Here is a 21,022-nt window from a genome sequence, read left to right on the forward strand (position 1 = left end):
AAGTCTCGAAGTTACCAGCTAATGCTAACTAGCTTTGGTAGCAAGCTATATTCATAGACTTTACAAGGTACAGTGCACAGAGACACATACCTGATTGGTAAATGGACTGGTTCTTATATGGCACTTTTCTACTTTAACTGAGCACTGAAAGCGGCTTTATACATCTTCCCTCATTCACCCATTCTCAAGAATTTTTTCCAGGCTTTTCTTATGTAAGTGTTTTCAATCTAACATTCACACACATTCAAAATTCATTTGTTTGCAACTACAAGCAGAACTGAATCTGACTTTTTCCCCTCAGTTGAGGCTCCCTCTTCCCAGTTTCACATTTGCCAAGCTTGCCACATCCTTAATAAAAAATAATCTCACCATCTCCAGGTCTGCCTTCTGGGTCCAACTTTAACCTCCCTGACATTATCAATTTGTTAGTCAAAGAGAATGAGCTGGAAAGAATATGCAACAGATCCGGGTTATTAAAATAAATGGAAATGTACTAACAACTGAAAAGAATATGTTGAGAAGTTGGAAGGAGTACTTTTAACAAGGTTATGAAATAAACAGAGAGAGAAAAGAACCAATGGAAAACAGCAACTCATGAAGGATTAGTAAATAGGAACTGAGGGCAGCTGTGAAGAGAATGAAATTGGAAGGCAGTTAGTCCAGATGACATACCCATGGAGAAGATAAGCAGAGACAAGCCTTCCACCAAAGACTAGTTTATCCAAAATGCTCATGCGCCTGAAAGGAGAAGTCTCAAAAAAAATCTACCTGTAATAAGTTGAGCTCTGTTCTGTGAAGATTGACTTGCCTATTTTGAGAGTCACTGCCCCCAGCGCTCCCATCCTATTAATGTATCCCCTTGCGCTGATGGTTACATAGTAGCATTCCAAAAGTGCCTCATTTTCATGTCTTGCTCACCGATGCCATCTTGTTCTATTAGCACACTTCTCATCAGGGTGTCCTGGTTCCTCAACACTTGATGTCAACCTTGTTAATCTGGGCACCATTCGAGTTGGTATGGCTTCATATTTATGTCTCTTGCTCATGTCTGAGGTGGGCTTGGCAGCAGTGCTTAGTGACATGCTTGTCTTCAAGGTGAACAGCCACAAGTAACAGTATCCTCATGGAGGATGAGACCATAGAAAGGTGCAATAAAGAAGTTGCCTAAGAAGTACAGCAAGCTGCTCATACTTCTAGCCTTGGAAACTGCCAAGAAAAGACTCACAGCACTGGCCAGCCACTTGAAGAGGTATACCAGAGAGATAGAAGGCAAGAGGGTAAGCCAGCTCTACTCCATGTAACCATCTAAGGTATACTCCCAGTGGCAGGGGAACAGTATGAGAAAAGCACCATCAAAGCTAGAGATGGATCAATACTGGAAGAGCATATGGGAAGGATGAAATGCATAACCATCACAGACATCCAAGAATGGGTCTCCAGTATGAAGAGTTGGGGTTGGACAACCTTAGGCCCTGACATGATTCACGCTTACTGGCTGAAGAAGCTGACTGCATTCCATGAGCATCTGGCAGCACCACTGAACCAGATGCTAGTCGACAAGAGACAATCGTAATACCTAACTGAAGGCTGGACACTCCTTATCCCAGAAGGGACCAGTCCCATCCAACTACCGGCGAATAAACTGCCTCAGTACCACATGGAAGCTCCTATCAGGCATCATAGCAGCTAAGATGAACAGGAACGTGATTCAATACATGAGCGGAGCACATAAAAGGAATTGGCAGAGGAGCAAAACACCAGCTACTGGTAGACAGAGCAGTCGCTCAAGACTGCAAGACCAGATTGACCAATGTGTGCACTGCCTGGATTGTCTAATAGAAGGCCTTTGACTTGATGCCCCACACCTGGATCCTGAAATGCCTGGAACTGTACAAGATCAACAGCACCCTAAGAGCCTTCATCCGGAACTTAATCAGGATGTGGTGTACAGCACTCACCCTTAAGCCAACTTGAACAGCTTGACAGCTGCAGGACCAGTTGGTTCCTGGCCAACAACGCCGCCGGCCTCATCAGGGTCCTTTGACTGCATGGGGAATGGAGGCGACCCCCACGCCATTCCGGAGGTCAGCGTGTAGTGCATGTAGGAGGAACCTGCCACGCCTTCGCCAGAAGTTGTCACGCCGGTGGGACGTGCTCTGGCCGAGCCGGAGATTAGTGCACCGGATGGACCGACAACTGCCAAACCACCTGTGAGCCCTGTCTCATGTCACGCCTACTGCACCAGACACCTGGCAAGCTGCCCATGAGCCATGGGTTGTGCCTGCTGTGCCGCCGCTGGATACGTGATCAACTCCCAGATCCCATTCATCCCTGCCACTGGTCCATTGGCCACTGGCAAGGAGTAGATTCAGCCGGACCTCCCTGGCCTCAGTCGAGCAATGAGGGTATGTGGCAGGTGTGGTTTGTGGCGCGGCGGCAGGGGAAGCCGACGCAAGGGAGCGTCATCAGCAATCACACCTCACTGCATAAAAAGAATTAACTGGGTCCTGAGTTTGTTGTTGTTATTGTGTATGTATGGCTGGCAGCTGAAAAGCTGCAGGTATGTTGAAACATCAACCAAGGATTAAAGTGTGTCAAAAGTGTGAACTATGGTGGTGCGGTCCGTCCTTACTGCCACAATACATAAAGGATGCTGAATATGGAGATGCCAGGGAAAAGTAAAAAACGAATGAGAAGATTCATGAGTGAAGGAGGACATGCACAGGACTGGTATAACAAAAGAGGGTGCTAAGCATTGGGTGAGATTGAGGCAGATGATTGAGATGATCCTTCAAAGGAGCAGTTGAAAGAATAACTGAGAAGTACACAAAGAATTATATTAACTAGAACAGTGGTTCTCAAACACGTACCACTAGAGGGAGCTCACCCAAAAACTTTTTTAAGATTAATTAATATACCATGTTCTGATTGAGGGATTTCTAAAAAGTTAAAATGTACAGCTCTGCTATCACTTCCGACATAAATGAAGACAGGAAACTAAAGTGATGTTGTAGGGTTACTGAAGTTGGACTAGCTGGTATATAATGATGTGCTACGTGATGGCTAGCTACACAGCTATGGTTAGTATAATATAAACCAGGGGTCAGCAACCTTTAAGACCCAAAGAGCCATTTGGACCCAGTTTCCATGCAAAAGAAAACACTGGGAGCCGCAAATACTTTTTGACATATAAAATGAAGATAACACTGTATATACTGTTTTTTACCTTTATTCTTTGTGTGAACAACTAAGGTGTGTTGCTTATGAAATCCATGAAGTGCTACAGAGAAAATTACATTTTATTTATGTAATTAACACATTTTGAAAGCTACAGCCGGCTCTATGCGTCAGCAACCATGTGTGAAAAGTGGTCAATAAAGAGATGCTGAAAAGCGTGTTCATGCAAACATCGTCAGGTCTGCCGTGGTACAATGGAATTTCTGCTCCCGAACCTCCGAACCCCCTGAACAGCAGGACTGTAAGCTGTCATCTGTGAGGCATGAGCGGTGTTTGTTTTTAACATAGTTCACGGTGGAGAACAGCTGCTGACATAATGTGGATCCGAAGACCCACAATTGGCCTACCTGGGGTTGAAAGTCTCGATAAATGCACGGCATTTTGGCAGGTACACTGGCTTCCGCGAGTGTGACGCTTATTTTGAGCAATGAAAAAATAATAAAATATAATTTTATTTTTATATTTCAATATCACAATAATCTTCCAATTTAGAACTACAAGTTAAAAAAAGAACATAAATAAAATACACTTCAACTAAATACTTGTTTATTACTAATCTACTTTCCCAAACCACGCGGAGCCGCACTATAAGGACTAAAGAGCCACAGGCGGCTCCGGAGCCGCAGGTTGTCGACCCCTGATATAAACACATTAGCACAGTGAAGCTGGAGGATGAACGCTAACTTTGCCACTCGATAAAAGCTAACACAAGGGTTCCCGATGGTTAAGGACAAATGCAATCGCATGTTGGGATGATGTAAATGAATCAAGCTTCAGTCAGGAGAACAACTGAGATAATCCATCCACAATACAAGATTATTCATTAATATACTGCTGCATGGGCTGGGCTTTAGTTACATTGTAAGGTTTTAAAAACTGAGCTTTAAAATGAACAGTGGTAATAAAAACCAAGAGAGTCCGACAGTAATCACTGCCTCATTTTTAGGGTCTTACTGAGATTAAACAGAACAAGATACAAAGCATTAAAACATGTTAAAAACACAACAGCCTTGATAAAGACAGACTAGCTTTGACCCGGAAGCGGGATTCATACTGTATGTCTTCACTTAAAGACCGGATAATCTACCTGTTCTAAATGTTTTAATGCATTACAGTTTTTATTATTATTTTCACTGTCACATCCTGTTTATGACAGTTAAAATAAATAACATTCATAAAAGAAATAAAATTGTCTCATGTAAGCTGTATATGGTGCTAAATAGGCATACACTACTGTACTTTAATGTTGGTACTTCAAGAGCCACATACTTTATGAGGTGGTATTCATTGTAAAAAGTTTGAGAACCACTAGTACATCCCAAATTTAGCCTTCATTCACAGTAAGTAACACGTTCATTAGTATGGCTCCACAGATAGTAATTTCCATCATTCGGAGACTAGAGAAGTCAGTTCAAGGAAATCTTCCAGTTTAGCTAATCTCACCAAGAATGCACATACAGTAACTACTACCATCAAACCTGCTCGAAAGAGATGGTTAAATGTTCATTCTGAACTACATCTGAGTGTATGACTGGGTATAAACGTTGTCAACTTTTATTTTTAAAGGGTCAGGAATCATTGAAAGTTTATTGGAGCACAGCGCTAAACGAGTGAAGATTTCACACAGTTAATAGGTACCAACTTCATCAAAAGGTTACAAAGTGTTTGCTCAAAAGGAGTTATCAGGTTCTTTCTATAACATTGTAAAGCGCTCTGAGCTATCAATTCAATTCAGTTTTTTTATGTTCCACCAAATCACAGCAGCAGTTGCCTCAAATTGTTTTATATTGTAAGGTAAAGACCCTACAATGATACAAAGAAAAACTCAACAATCATATGACCCCCTGTAAGCAAGCGCTTTGGTGACAGTGGGAAGTAAAAACTCCCTTTTAATAGGAAAAAAACCTCTGGCAGAAATGGATTTAGGGAGGGGGCAACAATCTGCCATGACTGGCTGGGGGTGAGTGGAGGAAGACAGGACAAAGACATACTGTGGAAGAGAGCCAGAGATTATTAATAAAAATAATTAAATGCAGAGAGGTATATAAACACATAGTGAGTGAAAAAAGTGACTGAAGAAGAAACACCGAATGCATCATGGGAATCCCCAAGCAGCCTAGACCTAACACAGCATAACAAAGGGAGGATTCAGGGTCACCTGGTCCAGCCCTGACTATATGCCTTACTAAAAAGGAAAGTTTTAGGCCTAATATTAAAAGTAGAGAGTGTCCGTTTCCCAAAACCAAACTGGAAGCTGGTTCCACAGAAGAGGGGCCTGAAAGCTGAAGGCTCTCCCTCCCATTCTACTTTTAAATACTCTAGGACAGGGGTGCCCAATCCCGGTCCTCGAGAGCTACCGTCCTGCAGCTTTTAGATGCATCCTTGTTCCCACACACCTGAATCAAATGAATGGCTTGTTATCAGGCCTTTGCCAAACATGATGGCATGCTGAAGAGGTAATCAAACCATTTGATTCAGCTGTGTTGGAGTAGGGATGCATCTAAAAGCTGCAGGATAGTAGCTCTCGAGGACTGGGATTGGGCAGCCCTGCTCTAGGAACTACAAGTAAGCCTGCAGTGCGAGAGCAAAGTGCTCTAATAGGGTGATATGGTACTACAAGGTCAATAAGATAAGATGGGGCCTGCTTATTTAAGACCTTGTATGTGAGGAGCAGGATTTTAAATTCAATTCTAGATTTAACAGGAAGGCAATGAAGGGAAGCCAGTACAGGAGAAATATGCAACCGAAGGCTTTTTAGGGAGTTATTAGGATATCCTTATAATAATGAATTACAGTAGTAAAAAAAATGTAATTCAATATAAAAGATTACATTAATACTGTCAGGTAGTGCAACTATACTCATATTTTTGTTCAACTAATGTTTTAAATATTGTTGACATATTTAGGGTGGCTGTAGCCCCAACGACAGAGCAGGTGATTTACTCATTGCAAGGTTGGTGGTTTGATCCCTGGCTGCTCCAGTCTGCATGAATAGAATACAGTAATATCTTCCAACCGACAATATACTAAAAACAAATCAAAAAGATTTATTTATACAATAATTAGCAACAGTAATCCTTGGTTTGGTTTTTAGTTCATTGGTTTGGTTCTTATGCAGATCTACACTTGAATAAACAACAGCTTTGTGCTACAGTATTTCACTCTAAGCAGTATTATCTGCTAATATTTGTTAATTACTAACATCCATGACAGTATATATGTCAGCTGAAAAGTTAATTAGTGTTATAGGTAATTTAAAAAAAAGTGTCACCATTATAAATGTATCCACTAGAGAGCTCTAGATGGAAAATAGACATGGTAAATCCCTCCCAACATTTTCCTACTTGGATTTTTTCCCAGGAGGGCTGGCAGTCTATCTCTCCATACAACACAATCTGGAGCCTGTTAGTTTTTCTTATGCAGATTCCTCTAATTAGTACAAATATAACTGAATAATTTGAAAGCTTCAGAATTAAAGGAGTGAGAGTCTGGACCGTGTGCAAGCATAGACCTAAGTAATTACATTAGGATCTATAATGATAGAAGCATAACACAAAGTTAATTTAGCAGCAGGATGCTCAGACAGGTTCAAAGGGAGGTGAGGACACCTGCGTCTTCATCCTCCAAAAGTATGGTGATGTGATACAAAGAGTTTTTAATGTCTAATGATAAACTTTTTTTTTTAGAATTGAAGGTAAATTACTGCGCTTCAAATGTTGTCTAGTTCAGTGCACACTTTTACAGGCCCCTTTATATATAACCCAATAAAGGGGTGGTGTGGGGGTGGGTGGTTATAGAAAAGCACAGCTGATGGTCAGATCCATCACCTCATGACAACATAAATTTTTGTTTTTGTTTTATTATAAAGATTTTGCATTATATCATAAATAAATGTGGGTCATCCTAAAGCAAGCACAATACCCATGATAAAATACATATTTGTGTGTTTGTGTGACTTTTTGTACTACTTTTTCGTGGCTTGGTCTTCCTAAACCAGAGCTCTTTTCAACGCTTTACTTCAAATATGGAATCCTAATTCCAACAATGCACTGGATGAGGTTTTCAGAATCCACAGTGAAAAAAATACATGATTTAAATGAGAGAGAGAGAAGCTGCAATAAATCCCTCCCAGGATGACAACTGTGTGCCCATCCCAGCAGAAGGAGGAGGGAGGCTCCAGATGGAGCCCTCACGACCAAAAGACAACAGCTCCAGAGAACCAGCGGCAACAGGCAGTCTACTCTGCAACAGCCCATCCATCCCGTCATAAGCCAACAGCGATCCCCAGGTGCCAGAGAACTGCGCCACTAAACGAACAGCGACCCTGGGACGCGGCCAGCCTGGCCCTCGAGCCACCAGGCAACCACTGCCCTGGCAGGGTGCAGGAACACCCGCCCACTCCCCTTCCCACTCGTCAAAGTTGGAAGTGATATATTGGTGCGTATGTTGGTGTACGGTAGTGTGAAAAAGTGTTTGCCCCCTTCCTGATTTCCTATATTTTTGTATGTTTGTCACACTTTCAGATCAGCAAAAATGTAAATATTAGATAACGCTAACACAAAACACAAAATGCAGTTTCTAAATTAAGGTGTTTATGATTAAGGAGGAAAAAAATCCAAACTTATATGGCTCTGAGTGAAAAAGTGATTGCCTCCTACAGCTAATAACTGGTTCGGCCACCATTAGAAGCAACAACTGTAATGAAGGACTTATGATAACTAGCAATGAATCTCTGTGGAGGAATTTTGACTCATTCATCTTTGCAGAGTTGTTGTAATTGTCACGGCGGGGTGCGCCGATGTGTGTGGAAACAGGACCCAAAAGCAGATGATGACGAGGAGTTGTAAGGTTAAACAGAAAAGTGAAGCTTTATTTAAATGACGGCAGGGATAAACCAGGAAACCAAAACAAACTGGCAAAACACTAAGAGGTACTAAGACCAAAAACTATAACTGTGGAGAAAATAAACAGGCAAAGACAAAAACTAAGGCTAAGGTCAACATAACAAACGAAAACCGTAACTAAGACTGAGGTCAAATAAACAGACGAACCGATAAAGGCAAGCAGAAAACAAAAGGCTTAAATACAGACATGAGGTGATCAGGGGAAATGGCGACACATGGGGGAACAGCTGACAAACATAACCCTAATGACAGGACCAAGAGAGAGTGAAACTAAATACAATGACCAAAGAACACACGACACTGTCAGAATAAAACAGGAAACACTGAAAACTAAACATGACAACACAATAAGACAGACCTAATACGTGATGAATGAATACAAAACCCCAAACATAAAAAGCCCAGGAACAATAACCAATAACTGCCCAAACTAAAGGCAAAATAGGAAATAACACAAAAACTAATAACATATCAAAAAATGAGAAAAATACAAAGAGAACTCAGAGTGCAGGGTCGGAGACCCAGCCTGTGACAGTAATTCAGCTACATTGGAGGGTTTTCAAGCATGAACCACCTTTGTAAGGTCATGCCACAGCATCTCAATCATATTCAGGTCAGGACTTTGCCTAGGCCACTCCAACATTTTTCTTAAACCATTTGGAGGAGGACCTGCTGGTGCATTTTGGATCATTGTCCTGCTCCTGCACTTCAGCTTGAGGTCACAAACAGCCAGCCGGACATTCTCCTTCAGGATGTTTTTGTAGACAGAAGAATTCATGGTTCCATTTACCACAGCAAGTCTTCTAGGTCCTGAGCAAAACAGCCCCAGACCAGCCTCATACTACCACCACCATATGTTACTGTCGGTATAATGTTCCTTTTTTTAAAATGCTGTGTTAGTTTTATGCCAGATGTAATTGGGGACACACATTCCAAAGTTAAACTTTTGTCTCGTCAGTCCACAGAGTATTTTCCCAAAGGTCTTTGGGATCATCAAGCTGCTTTCTGGAGGAACGGAGGCGAACCTTTATGTTCCTTTTGCTTAGCAATGGTTTTTGTCTTGGAACTGTGGAAGGGACGAACACTTTTTCGTACCACTGTATGTGTACAAAGTGAAAAAGATGGGTATAACTTTGTGTAAACTAGAGTGCTATTAAAACTGATGGAATAGATGTGACATGAGCACCTGACTGTTGGTCATTGACTACAATGTAATTAAAAACCAGGGGCAGGTCATCGCACAGCACATCAAGCAAATTCATATAAATGGCCCAAACCACTGTGGTCCATGCAGACCCTATGTCTGGGAGTGGTGTGTTGTTTAAGGGAGTAGCGGGGAGGGTTGGGATACATATGACCGGGAGGTAAAGGAGTACCCTCAGAAGGAGAGAACCATGCTAACAACTGACTCAGTAAGGACCCCTATTCCACAGACCTCACGGCAAAAAAAAATAGGATCCAGGGCCCGCAATGACAACACCCTGGACCACCACCACGTCCCAACGCCAGTCATTAACTCAAAGGACTTATCTTATCTTAAACATTTATATGTATATTTTGCAAGAGTAGATATGGGAGCAGGTTTTAAAAGGCTATTTAAAAGCAATTTTACAGTGGAATTTTACAAGAAATTGTGATGCAGTCTTTTGAGGTCTGAAACTTTCAAACTAGGAAGTATTACTCAACTGCACTTTTCATCAGTATTACTCATTTCTGGCCTAATTTCAAGTGTGAATGCGTTTTCATACTTTGAAATGTGTATGAGCTGAAGACATCAAGGGATTGACTTGACCAGTTTTAAAGTTTAGGGTATCTTCATTCAATGATAATTCTGTGAATTTTAAAGGATAGAAGGAAGTTGTCATAAATAATATGAAGTTATCGTGTCTCTTTGCACAGGCTATCATATTCTCCAAGCACATTCACATATTTATGTGAATAAAATATTAAGCTCCAATAACTGAGAGCTTATTTTCCTCAACAAAAAAATACTGCACATAGAGCAGGCAATTTGGTTCCCGGTGATCATTCCCTTGTTTGAAAATCACTTGAATGTTTGGTTAAACACTCTTTCTCCCATCTGGATCAGCCTCCTGCTCATAATGACTTTTATGATTATTTGATTAAAACTTCTACAAACACCTAGTCAGCCAGTTTACTGCACTTTTTAAACTTACAGCACCTACATACATTTATTTCCTCATTGTGTGATAAATGCAAAGCAATGGAAGGAACTCTTGGCCACCTTTTCTGGTCTTGCCCTACACTTAGGTGTTTCTGGGAAGAGATATTTAATATATATAGCTGGATTTATGACTTAAAATTAAAGCCAGAGGGTATACTTGCAGTGCTAGCCCTATGTGAGATGATTGCATTTCTGTATATTGTAGAGGTTCGTTATGGTCTTGCTAACACTCACTTTAAATTTTTTAAAATCTGGAACTCTTTTCTCAATCATATTAACAGAGAATCAACAATGTTTAACCCATTCACCTGCACTTTATGTTTATGTGAAACTACACCTCTGCCGGACCCTAACTCCTTCTTGGACTTGTTCCCCACATCTTTTAGACTCTGAACTTTCTGTTGCCCTGTCTAACTTCACACAGAAGACCATTTTGTTCGGACTCCATTATTTCTCTTGTACTTTTAATATGGACTGACTAACCAGTGTTGTTGTTGCTGTTGTTTTCTTTTCTCTGTCCTTTGTACTTTTATCTTGGGTGATTTGATGTCATTTCGAACTTAAAATGTTATAAATAACCTTTAAAAATAAAAGAAAAAGAAAATCACTTGAATTACTTTTACTAATAAAAAAGATATTAAAAGATTGATTCCTTTTTTTCTTTAATGAAAACTTCCATTGGTATATTTTGTTAATGAACAACACTTTGTGGATTTGGATCAATGCTTCCCAACCACAACTGCACACACTATAAAAAACAAAAAAACAACAACAACAAAAAAATCACATACACATATGGACTCGCTTATTTAGGCTTCACTTCACTGCTTCCTCCTCCTCCATTGACTCAGAACAGCAGTTGTCCATGAGGGTCATGTTCCTATTTGGAAAGTATTGATTAGAGTGCTTATCCCCTTAATCAGTGTGAGAGAGCGCCCCAGGCTGAACACACACACACGCACTGAGCTCCTACATCTCTTTCCTTCTTCAAACTGTTCTGAAAAGTTTTAGTTATTTTTGTTTTCATTCATTTTTTAAATATGCAGTGCTTCAACAATAATTTGGATAGAAAACAGCAGAACCTAAATTAAAATTATATTTACGAGTTTAAAAATTCTTATTTTGTTGGAGCACTAATCCAAAACCAGCAGACATTTAAGCACAACTGAAGGCATCACAAATTATTCACGTTTGAAAAGATGACTATTTCCACCTAGGAGGTCCCTGGACTGGGGCCAGGCTGCATCTGTTGTTAAAATGCAACCCGTCACCATTATTTGAAGGTCACCGAGCATGACAAATTAGCTGAACGGCTTGTCTAGTGCTAAAATGAAGTTCAGTGACATCAGTGCGTACCGATTCATTGTTAAAAAGCTTTTAATTCTTATTTTATCTTTTGTTAAGGAGAAGAAAAAATATATTAAGTTTATCTTTTTATCTTTTGTTCAAATAGTGTGTTATTCATTTTGGCCTCACAATTGGCGAGGTGAGTGAATTTGGGGATTATGTTGTGAGTAAAAAATCCAGGGATTAACCGGTTAAAGGCAAGGCAAGGCAAGGCAAGTTTATTTGTATAGCACAATTCAACAACAAGGTGATTCAAAGTGCTTTACAGAGACATTAGAAACAAGAACAAATAAAAAGCATGATTTAAAATTGATTAAAACAAGCAAATAAACTAACTAACTAATTAACAAACAAACAAACAAACAACAGTATATAAAATCAAAACAGATAAAATCAGAACAGTAGATAAAATCAGTAGTTAAATGTAAGTTTTGAAATTTAAGCTTAAAGTGTGGATTTGGTGCTTTATTCAAATGCAGCTGAGAACAGGTGAGTCTTCAACCTGGATTTAAATAAACTGAGTGTTTCAGCTGATCTGAGGCTTTCTGGGAGTTTGTTCCAGATATAAGGAGCATAAAAGCTGAATGCAGCTTCTCCGTGTCTGGTTCTGACTCTGGGAACTGATAAAAGACCGGATCCAGATGACCTGAGGGATCTGGAAGGTTCATACTGGGTCAGGAGGTCATTGATGTATTTTGGTCCTAAACCATTCAGAGCTTTATAGGCCAGCATCAGAACTTTAAAGTCTATCCTCTGACGGACAGGCAGCCAGTGTAAGGACCTCAGAGCTGGACTGATGTGGTCCACTTTTTTGGTCTTAGTGAGGACTCGAGCAGCAGAGTTCTGAATGAGCTGTAGTTGTCTGACTGATTTTTTAGGTAGACCTGTAAAAATGCTGTTACAGTAATCAAGCCTACTAAAGATGAATGCATGGACTAGTTTTTCCAGGTCCTGTTGAGACATCAGATCTTTTATCCTTGAAATATTCTTGAGGTGATAGTAAGCTGACTTTGTTATTGTCTTAATGTGTTTTTCTAAGTTTAGGTCTGCATCCATCACTACACCCAAATTTCTCGCCTGGTTTGTGGTTTTTAGATGTATAGATTGAAGTTCTCTGGTGACCTGTAATCGTTTTTCTTTGGCGCTGGAGAAAATTGTGGCACAACCAGTCATTGATTTCCTCAATGCATTTACCAAGAGCCTGTACAGGGCCTCGGTCTCCTGGTGACATTGTGATATATATTTGTGTGTCATCTGCATAGCTGTGATAGTTTATTTTGTTGTTGTTTATAATCTGTGCCAGTGGGAGCATGTAGATGTTAAACAGAAGGGGTCCCAAGATGGAACCTTGGGGAACTCCACATGTGATACTTGTCTGCTCAGATGTGAAGTTACCTATTGATACAAAGTATTTCCTGTTTTCTACGTATGTTTTGAACCAGTTTAGTACAGTTCCTGAAAGACCTGTCCAGTTCTCCAGTCGTTTGAGTAATATGTTGTGGTCAACTGTATCAAATGCTGCACAGAGATCCAGTAAAACTAGGACTGACATTTTTCCACTGTCTGTATTCAGACATATGTCATTAAACACTTTGGTCAGAGCGGTTTCAGTGCTGTGGTTCTGTCTAAAACCTGACTGGAAGGCATCGTAGCAATTATTCTGTTTTAAGAAGTAACTGAGCTGTTGAGAAAGCATTAAACAACATTAAAAGTAGTTGTTGAATAATCTTTGGTCGGTTAATGAATAGACTGATTTGATTATTTACACATATACTACATGTACAGACATAAAGCTATAAATTATAACTATATTAAATATCTAACTGTATCCTAGCTATAAAAACAGACAAAAAATGTTACTAGATGCAGAAAATGTTTATATATGTTGTAATTTTTCCACACACACATTAATCCATCCAACTATTCATTTCTTCTGCTCATCCATAAGGCGCTGTACACTCTGGACAGCCTGCCACAGTATAGACAGTATTAGCTCATGAAAATATTCTGATGTAATTTTAAAAAAACAGGTGGACAGGTGTGCTTTTTTAAAATATATTTTAGAAAGTCACAGTAGCTATACATCTACGTGATGTACAAAAGAAGTTGAATTTTATTTAAAAGTCATCAATTTATCCAATAGTTGAAAGTCTGGTTGTGATCAGAGTGTGTGTAGATATTTCTATAAAGAATGTATGGCAGTAATTAATAATTTATTGTGAACACCATGCATTTTACCATCCATTCGTTTTAGTCTAATAAGTATTTGATGTTACTTACTAGTTGTTGTTTTTTTTTTTTTTTTTAGAAATGATTCCAACTGAATGCCTTTTTAAAAACATCAACAACATTTGGAGCTCTTTGCATCAGTGTGTTGTTTTACTTTTGTCTTTCTATTATTCTCACACTTCATTAGTGGGAACCTTTCTGTTTTGTAGCGTCCACTTTTTTCTGCTACCCGGCAAATTTACTGGCAGTACCAGAAACCAAAAACAATCCTCTTATTGTTTTGGTTGCACAGTCAAGCCATCATTATAGACTGAGAACCCTGAAGGTAAAATGTACTGTATGTACACAAATATTATCTACGTATTAAAGTACTTGTTGGTTATTTTTTTGGTGATTCATAAACTTTAATTAAACAACTTGTTTTAGCAATACCATTACAAGCTCACTGCAGGTTCTTCTTTAACTGCTCTGTTTCATGAGGATTTTAAGCAGCTTACGTATTTTGGTATAGATGATAGAAGAAAGTTTGTGTGATGAATGAGCAGTATTGTGGATAGTCAATGAAGACGAATGATGAAAAGGTTCTTGTTCACATACCAGGCAGGAGAAGGAGTCGTTCATTCGATGCTGGAGTGTGTGTTTCTGTAAAATGGTGAACAGGGCAGCGTGGTCGAACTGACACGGAGACGCTGAGATCAACTTTTCCACTGCCTGACGCTGAGATGGATCAAGACCTGAAAAGAAAATACAGAGGTGGATGAAGGAACGACAATTAGATGTGCACAACCTTGCCAAGAGTTTAAAAAAATTGAACTCGATAACTAGATGTGAACTGTAAAATCCATACTATGCTACTATGGTGTTTTTTTTTTCAGAGCAGCGGAGTCTGGATGAGGTTAGGGAAACATGCTCTTTGGTCTGAAACTCAACAACAATTAAAACAATTAGTGATAAAGATATGAGAGATGTTGCAATCCTGAATATAAATCTATGGGATATTTCTCTAAAGATTAGTTAGAATAATTAAAGTAGATGTCCCAACACTACCCACAAAGAGCCATTTTACAACTGACTCAGGAAACATGAGGTGATCATTAAACACTTGAAAGTAGGGTAGAAAAAAAACACAGACAGGAAAATAGCAATAAATCAGTTATTAAAACAGCAGATCAGGCTTCATGTCTACATTCAAACATTGTGCAATGTGCCATGTTTTACTGATGACAAAATGTGAGTTGCTCAACAGCTGATGGGACAAATGAGACTGACTTAAGAAACTTTGAGGAGGCAATGACAAGAGACTTCGACTTCTGACAATAGTGTATGTGTTCAGTCAAGTCTTTGATCTTAATTGTATATAAGCCAGTAGGCCAGAAACTGAAATAACATCAATAGCAATGAGTTTGTGCAATCATGCTCAATCATGTTCAATCTTGTGTCATCACTGGGTCAAGTCATATGATTGAGAAAATGGAGTTTGAAAAATCACTGGGTCAAGGTTTGGTACCGTTACATCTGTATGTTTGAGTTTACAGGAGACAGAAAGACTGGGACATCTGCAGAGTCCCAGTCCCAAGGTGTTTTCAGGCTGGATATACTAAAATCTCTCCGGTCCATTCTGAGGGTTTCTTCCCAGAGTTTAGAAATGAGCCCATCCTAAAAACATTGAAGTAGAGGCGCCCAGGAAGAGCCGAACCACCTCATGTCTTGACTTAAAAGCTTCCCACCACATGTCTGAGTTCCTCATCCCTTCTCCAAGTCTGAGCACAGTTGCTGCTCAATTCAACCACTTGTATCCACAGTCATATAATTTCAGTCATTTACCCGTGTTAATGACCATCGGTAAGTGCTGGAAAATACTTAAACCATGGCAATAAGAACATGCCAATGAGAGCAATCCACTATAAATAAAAACATGTCAGTTACTTTTATAATAATATGTAAATATTTAAAAAGCTACAGCTCAGGTGGTAAAGGGGATTGCTACAAATTACAGTGTTATTAGTTTGATTACAGGTCAAACTAATAACAGGTCAGTATGCACAAGACAAATCACTGATTCATCCTTTTATCCCATCATTGGCAGTGCTGTTGCCATAGACATACGATGGATGGACAAGACAGACAATGAGAAGCACTTTGTGGAATTACTAAGGTTAAATGAATACTGCAGTTTCCAAACACAGTCATACATGAGAAACATGTTAAACAGAAGAAAATATTAGAAAAAAGGGGTTTTAAAGGGGTGATTAATAGGAAAAAAAAAATAAATAAAAAATAAAATATATATATATATATATATATATATATATATATATATATATATATATATTTTTTTTTTTTTTTTTTTTTTTTTTTTTACTAAAAATATGGAAAGTTTGATACAATACCATGGATCTATTCATGTCTTGTCTCAGGTCTTGGTATCAGACATGCTAAAGTCCTAATGTGTGTACTGCAAAAGAAAAGTGACTGCATAATGTAAAGATGCACAATATGGGAAAAATCAAGCAAATTGCAGTTTTTATTTCTTCTTATGAGTATTGTGGGGTGGCAGGTGTGTATGTGACTGTGTCAAAACAAAGTGCAACAAATGTGGGACAAAGTCCAGCTATAAAACTAAAAAATGTATTTTAAAAAAATGCACACAATACATATTATTTAAACTGATTATTTCATTAACTTGGGTGTGTTCCTGAGTTTTATTAATGATAACAGAGAAAAAAAACATTACAAGATTTTCATATGAGTACATTCTGGAATAGCTAGTAATGAAGTCATTTTTATGCAGCAGCCCTGACAGTTCACTTTGGATGTGCACTGCCTGAAGCTGCAGGCGATAATGAGGCTTTGGGGTCAGTGATGAAAGAATCAACAGAAAATGAAAAAAAAAATAAAAGAAGCCGAAGAGGCACAGGGTGTCCCAGCCTGAGCAAACCTGGGTCATTTCCAGTCCTTTCAGGCCTTTCTGATAATGGCCCTGCCAAATGAAAAGCCTAACACTCTCCACTCTGCCTTTATTGTGGGAGTACATTTCAGGATGGGAAGCTTCTGACCGTGACACATGGCCCCACAAAAGACCACAGCTCACTGAGAATACTGGCGCTGTTTCCACGCCTGTGGCTCATGCCCAAGACAAGCTTTAGTGATCACTTTTATTATCGCTGTCATTTTGTTTTTTGTGTGGATGCAGAGAAGCCCATGAGGACTCTCAGGCATTTGTGCTTTTCATCTCCTCCTCATTTTCTTGTTGCCTTTGTCCAAAAGAGAAAAGCGAAAAACAAAAAAACAGGAGAAGTGAAATCTCCACAATCAACTTCCAATCAACGCTCCTCTGCTTTCTTTTTCCATCTTTTCTTTTCATTCTTCCACTTTTCTGTCAGCGACTGCCCTTCGGGTGTGATGGCCTGCTTTCTCTCTAATTCCAATGTAGGTCATTTTAAATTTGTTACCTCCATAACAGTGTACTGTCCTCAATGTAATTTAGAGAAAAGACAGGGAGTGAAGGAGATAGGACTCTAAAGAAAGCGAGACAAAGAGATATAGATTAGTACTGATAATAAGAGGAGGGAAAAGGAGGGGTAATATTGATTGGGAGACAGACGGCCGGAGGAGTGATGTTGATTTCTGTCAAGTCCAACTTTCAGCTATTATGTTCAGGTTGTGTGTGTGCGCGTGTGTGTGCGTCTGTGTGTGTGTGAATGAGCAGAAAATATGGATCGATCTTCATGCATTTTTCTCGGCTATCTACAGGTTTTTCTGCTCTGGAAGTTTCTCATTAGTGTGACTACATGAGCATAATTTTCTGGTTTTGCTGAACATGACACACAATTGCACAAAAAATGGTCAGTCAAAGGCACAAATTCAATTGATTATTCTTAGGACTGGTTTCTGTTGGGGACACCAAACTATGACTAGTATTAGTAGCTACATGCAACCTAAACTAAACACGCACAGCCATTGTTTATAAGTTTCATAAATGAATAAAACAGACACACAAATCCATACACCAGTTAAGTACAGGCAGAAAGTAAAAAAACAAACCAAACAAAGCAAAGAAGCAACCAACATTTTTAAACTTCAGTGTCAATAAAGAATGAATACCTTCTTAAAACTAATTGAAACAAATAATAATATTCAGGCAAAACATTAGCAGCCTGAATTAACTGCATTCAAGACATTTAAAATTGCCTTAGATTTATTAAGTTCGATACATTTTTGTTTACTCTGCAGCTGATTACAAGAGGAAGGAGCTGCAAATTTGAATGGTCTTTTTCTAAATTCAGCACAAACCTCTGAGACAGAACTCTTGGGATCTAACACAATACCTTTTTTGACGAAGTCTATAAATTACATGCAAGCAAACCAAGAACAGCCTTATAAATGTGAATATATCAGTGGGCGAGTCTACAGCATACTTTGGTTTCGACCAGTCCTCTATTTATCGTCTCCAGTTGGTCCAAAAATGCAACTGCTTGTCTGTTGACTAGTACAAAATGGAGGGAGCATATAACCCAGTGTTGGCCTCTTTACACTGGCTTCCTATTAGTTACAGGAACCAAATTAACATTTTACGTTTTGTTTTTAAACAGATAGGTAAGACGAGCCCCTTCTTACCTATCTGAGCTTCTATCAATGCATGCAAACAATGCAAACTAATGTTATTTATTCCAAGGTCGAAACCTAAATCTCGCTGTGAAAGGACCTGCTACATCTCTCTGTTGCAGGTCCCAGACTCCGGAATAGACTACTGCCAAATATTAGATCTACACAAAACACTAGAATATTTTAAATCTCTACTACTAATTACAGCATGGAGCCCTACTCTAAAAGAACATAAAGGTAAACACTGTCTGTGAAGCTGGATTTAAGAAATAAGTGTTTAAGTTGAAGCATTTATAACAGTTGAGGGCCATCTTGTGCCAGCACATCCAACCAATACATAAAATAACAGGTTACTACATGTGCATCACATCACAAAATATATCTTTTTTTACCAAAGCACAATGAAATCCCAACACTAACACACAACATACAAACCACTTACTGCTAAAGAGACAGAATGAAAGTGGGCAGTGTATCTTTGCCTTTTTAAAAATAAAAACCGCTGCAGCAGGGGGCAGTACAAAAGCAACCCCTTACACTGCTTTTTGGTTTTAGTTTCCTTGTTTACACTAAATGATCAATTCTGTCACTAGTTAACTAACAAACTACTCTAAGCAACAAACTCTTAGCAGCAATCAACCAACCCAGTGAAGTTATGTTCTCTACAGGCACGAGATGGTGCTCAACACCTTCTAACGTTCTAAAAAATGTAAACACGTATGGCTTAAACCAAGTCGCAGACAGTCTTAAATCTACAGCAGTTGTTTTAGATTTATTTCATGAATAATATATGTAGTGTTTAAGGTCCACTTTAATAAATTCCTTTAAAACATTAAATCATTATTTATTTACATTTTTTAAATCCGCAGATTATGTTTGTCTGTTATTCAATACTGATGATCTGAAACATTTAAGTATGAAAAATATTTTAAAATGTTAGAAATCATGGAACAAAAAGGACCAAATTCAGACTCCAGCAACAGAATTCATAATCAATAAAAAAACAAACTTTTATTTAATCTACTTCGACGATGAGATCTTTAAGATGTGATGATCATTCAGGATAAATAGTCACACTGTATGCATCAAAGTTGTTCAAGTGTTTATGACAGCATGCAAGCTTTAAATATCCTTTTTTAAATAAAAAGAAAAAAAGTTAAAATTGAGCTTTCACACATCTGTTGTTGGCTTCTCTTTACTGGCAAGAGATGGAGACGTTATGGTTGTTTTTCCTGAAATCACCATAGAATTAACCAGTAATTAAATTTACTTACCCAGTACTTAAAATATAGCATAACGAGTATTTTGAAATTATGGCTATCTTACAGGAAAGGAGACACATGGTGACGGAATTACCAAGGGACTTTAGCTTGCATAACACTCAGGTATTCTATGTATGAAAATATCTTGCTGGAGTGGAAGTTGCTAACAGGAGAAGGTGGTGCCAAATCTCAAACCTTTAATCATCTCAAACTGGTTCGCTTGGGATGTGGTGAAATGGGGTATTTTCAAGATGGATGTGCAGATTGATTGATTGATTGAATCTTTATTTTGAACATGTTGAAAAAGTATAAAAAGAAAAATAGAATTAAAAGAGACAAATGAACAAAGCAAACAAAAGGAAAACGAGCAACCACAACTCCAAATAACGTCCATGTTCAAAAAGGAGCAGGAAGAAGCATAAGCTTATTTAATCCCACCCCTTTTCCACTATCTAGTATCAATAGACTACAGAAATACCTCCTTGCAATTACATTATATGTTATGTGTAATTTTTTTTTTTTTTTTAATATATCCATACATACGTATATACACACACAGACGCACATATACACATTTTCAATAACCCCATTAACACCTCAAGGATACACAACCTACAATTATATATATATATATATATATATATATATATATATATAGCCATACCAACAAACCCGTGCATGCGCACACACATTTAAATATTAGACAAGAACACCCTATCAAATCTCTACCTTTTCCCTGTACCCTGTAATAACCATATCCTTAAACCGCTTTTTAAACTGCGCCATGCTTGGACATTGCTTCATATCTTTACTTAGTCTGTTCCACAGCTTCACTCCACACACAGAGATGCAAAAACTTTTTAATGTTGTACGGATACGAGGATGTTTTAAATTTAATTCCCCCCTCAAATTGTATCCCCGTTCCCTTTTAGAAAACATTTTTAGAATATTGTCAGGAAGCAGGTTATTTATTGCTTTATATATAATTTGTGCTGTGAGAAAATGAACCAGATCTGTGAATTTTAGAATTTTTGATTTTAAGAATAGTGAATTTGTATGATCTCTGTAACCAGTTTTATGGATTATCCTTATGGCCCTTTTTTGTAATATAAAGATTGATGATAGCGAACATTTGTAAGTATTGCCCCAAACCTCTGCACAGTAATTCAAATACGGTGCAATCAGGGAACAATAGAGAATGTGGAGTGATTTGTGGTCCAGAATGTGTTTTACTTTACTCAAGATTGAGACAC

At 38.6% G+C, this 21,022-nt stretch overlaps 1 protein-coding gene across 3 annotated transcripts in view; it reads right to left on the reverse strand.

Annotated features, from left to right (window-relative positions):
- cadps2 (Ca++-dependent secretion activator 2) overlaps positions 1–21,022 on the reverse strand; it is a 184,743-nt gene that overhangs the window by 99,050 nt on the left and 64,671 nt on the right. For all 3 annotated transcript variants that reach the window (XM_085283227.1, XM_085283229.1, XM_085283226.1), the window contains exon 12: positions 14,500–14,636. In XM_085283227.1, coding sequence (XP_085139353.1) covers positions 14,500–14,636 — 137 coding nt within the window. The remainder of the gene's footprint in view (positions 1–14,499; positions 14,637–21,022) is intronic.

The sequence above is a fragment of the Mchenga conophoros genome, linkage group LG7, assembly GCF_057382185.1.
Source record: "Mchenga conophoros isolate Kocher_MC1m ecotype Shallow Benthic linkage group LG7, M_conophoros_male_GT1.1, whole genome shotgun sequence".
NCBI classification, from domain to species: domain Eukaryota; kingdom Metazoa; phylum Chordata; class Actinopteri; order Cichliformes; family Cichlidae; genus Mchenga; species Mchenga conophoros.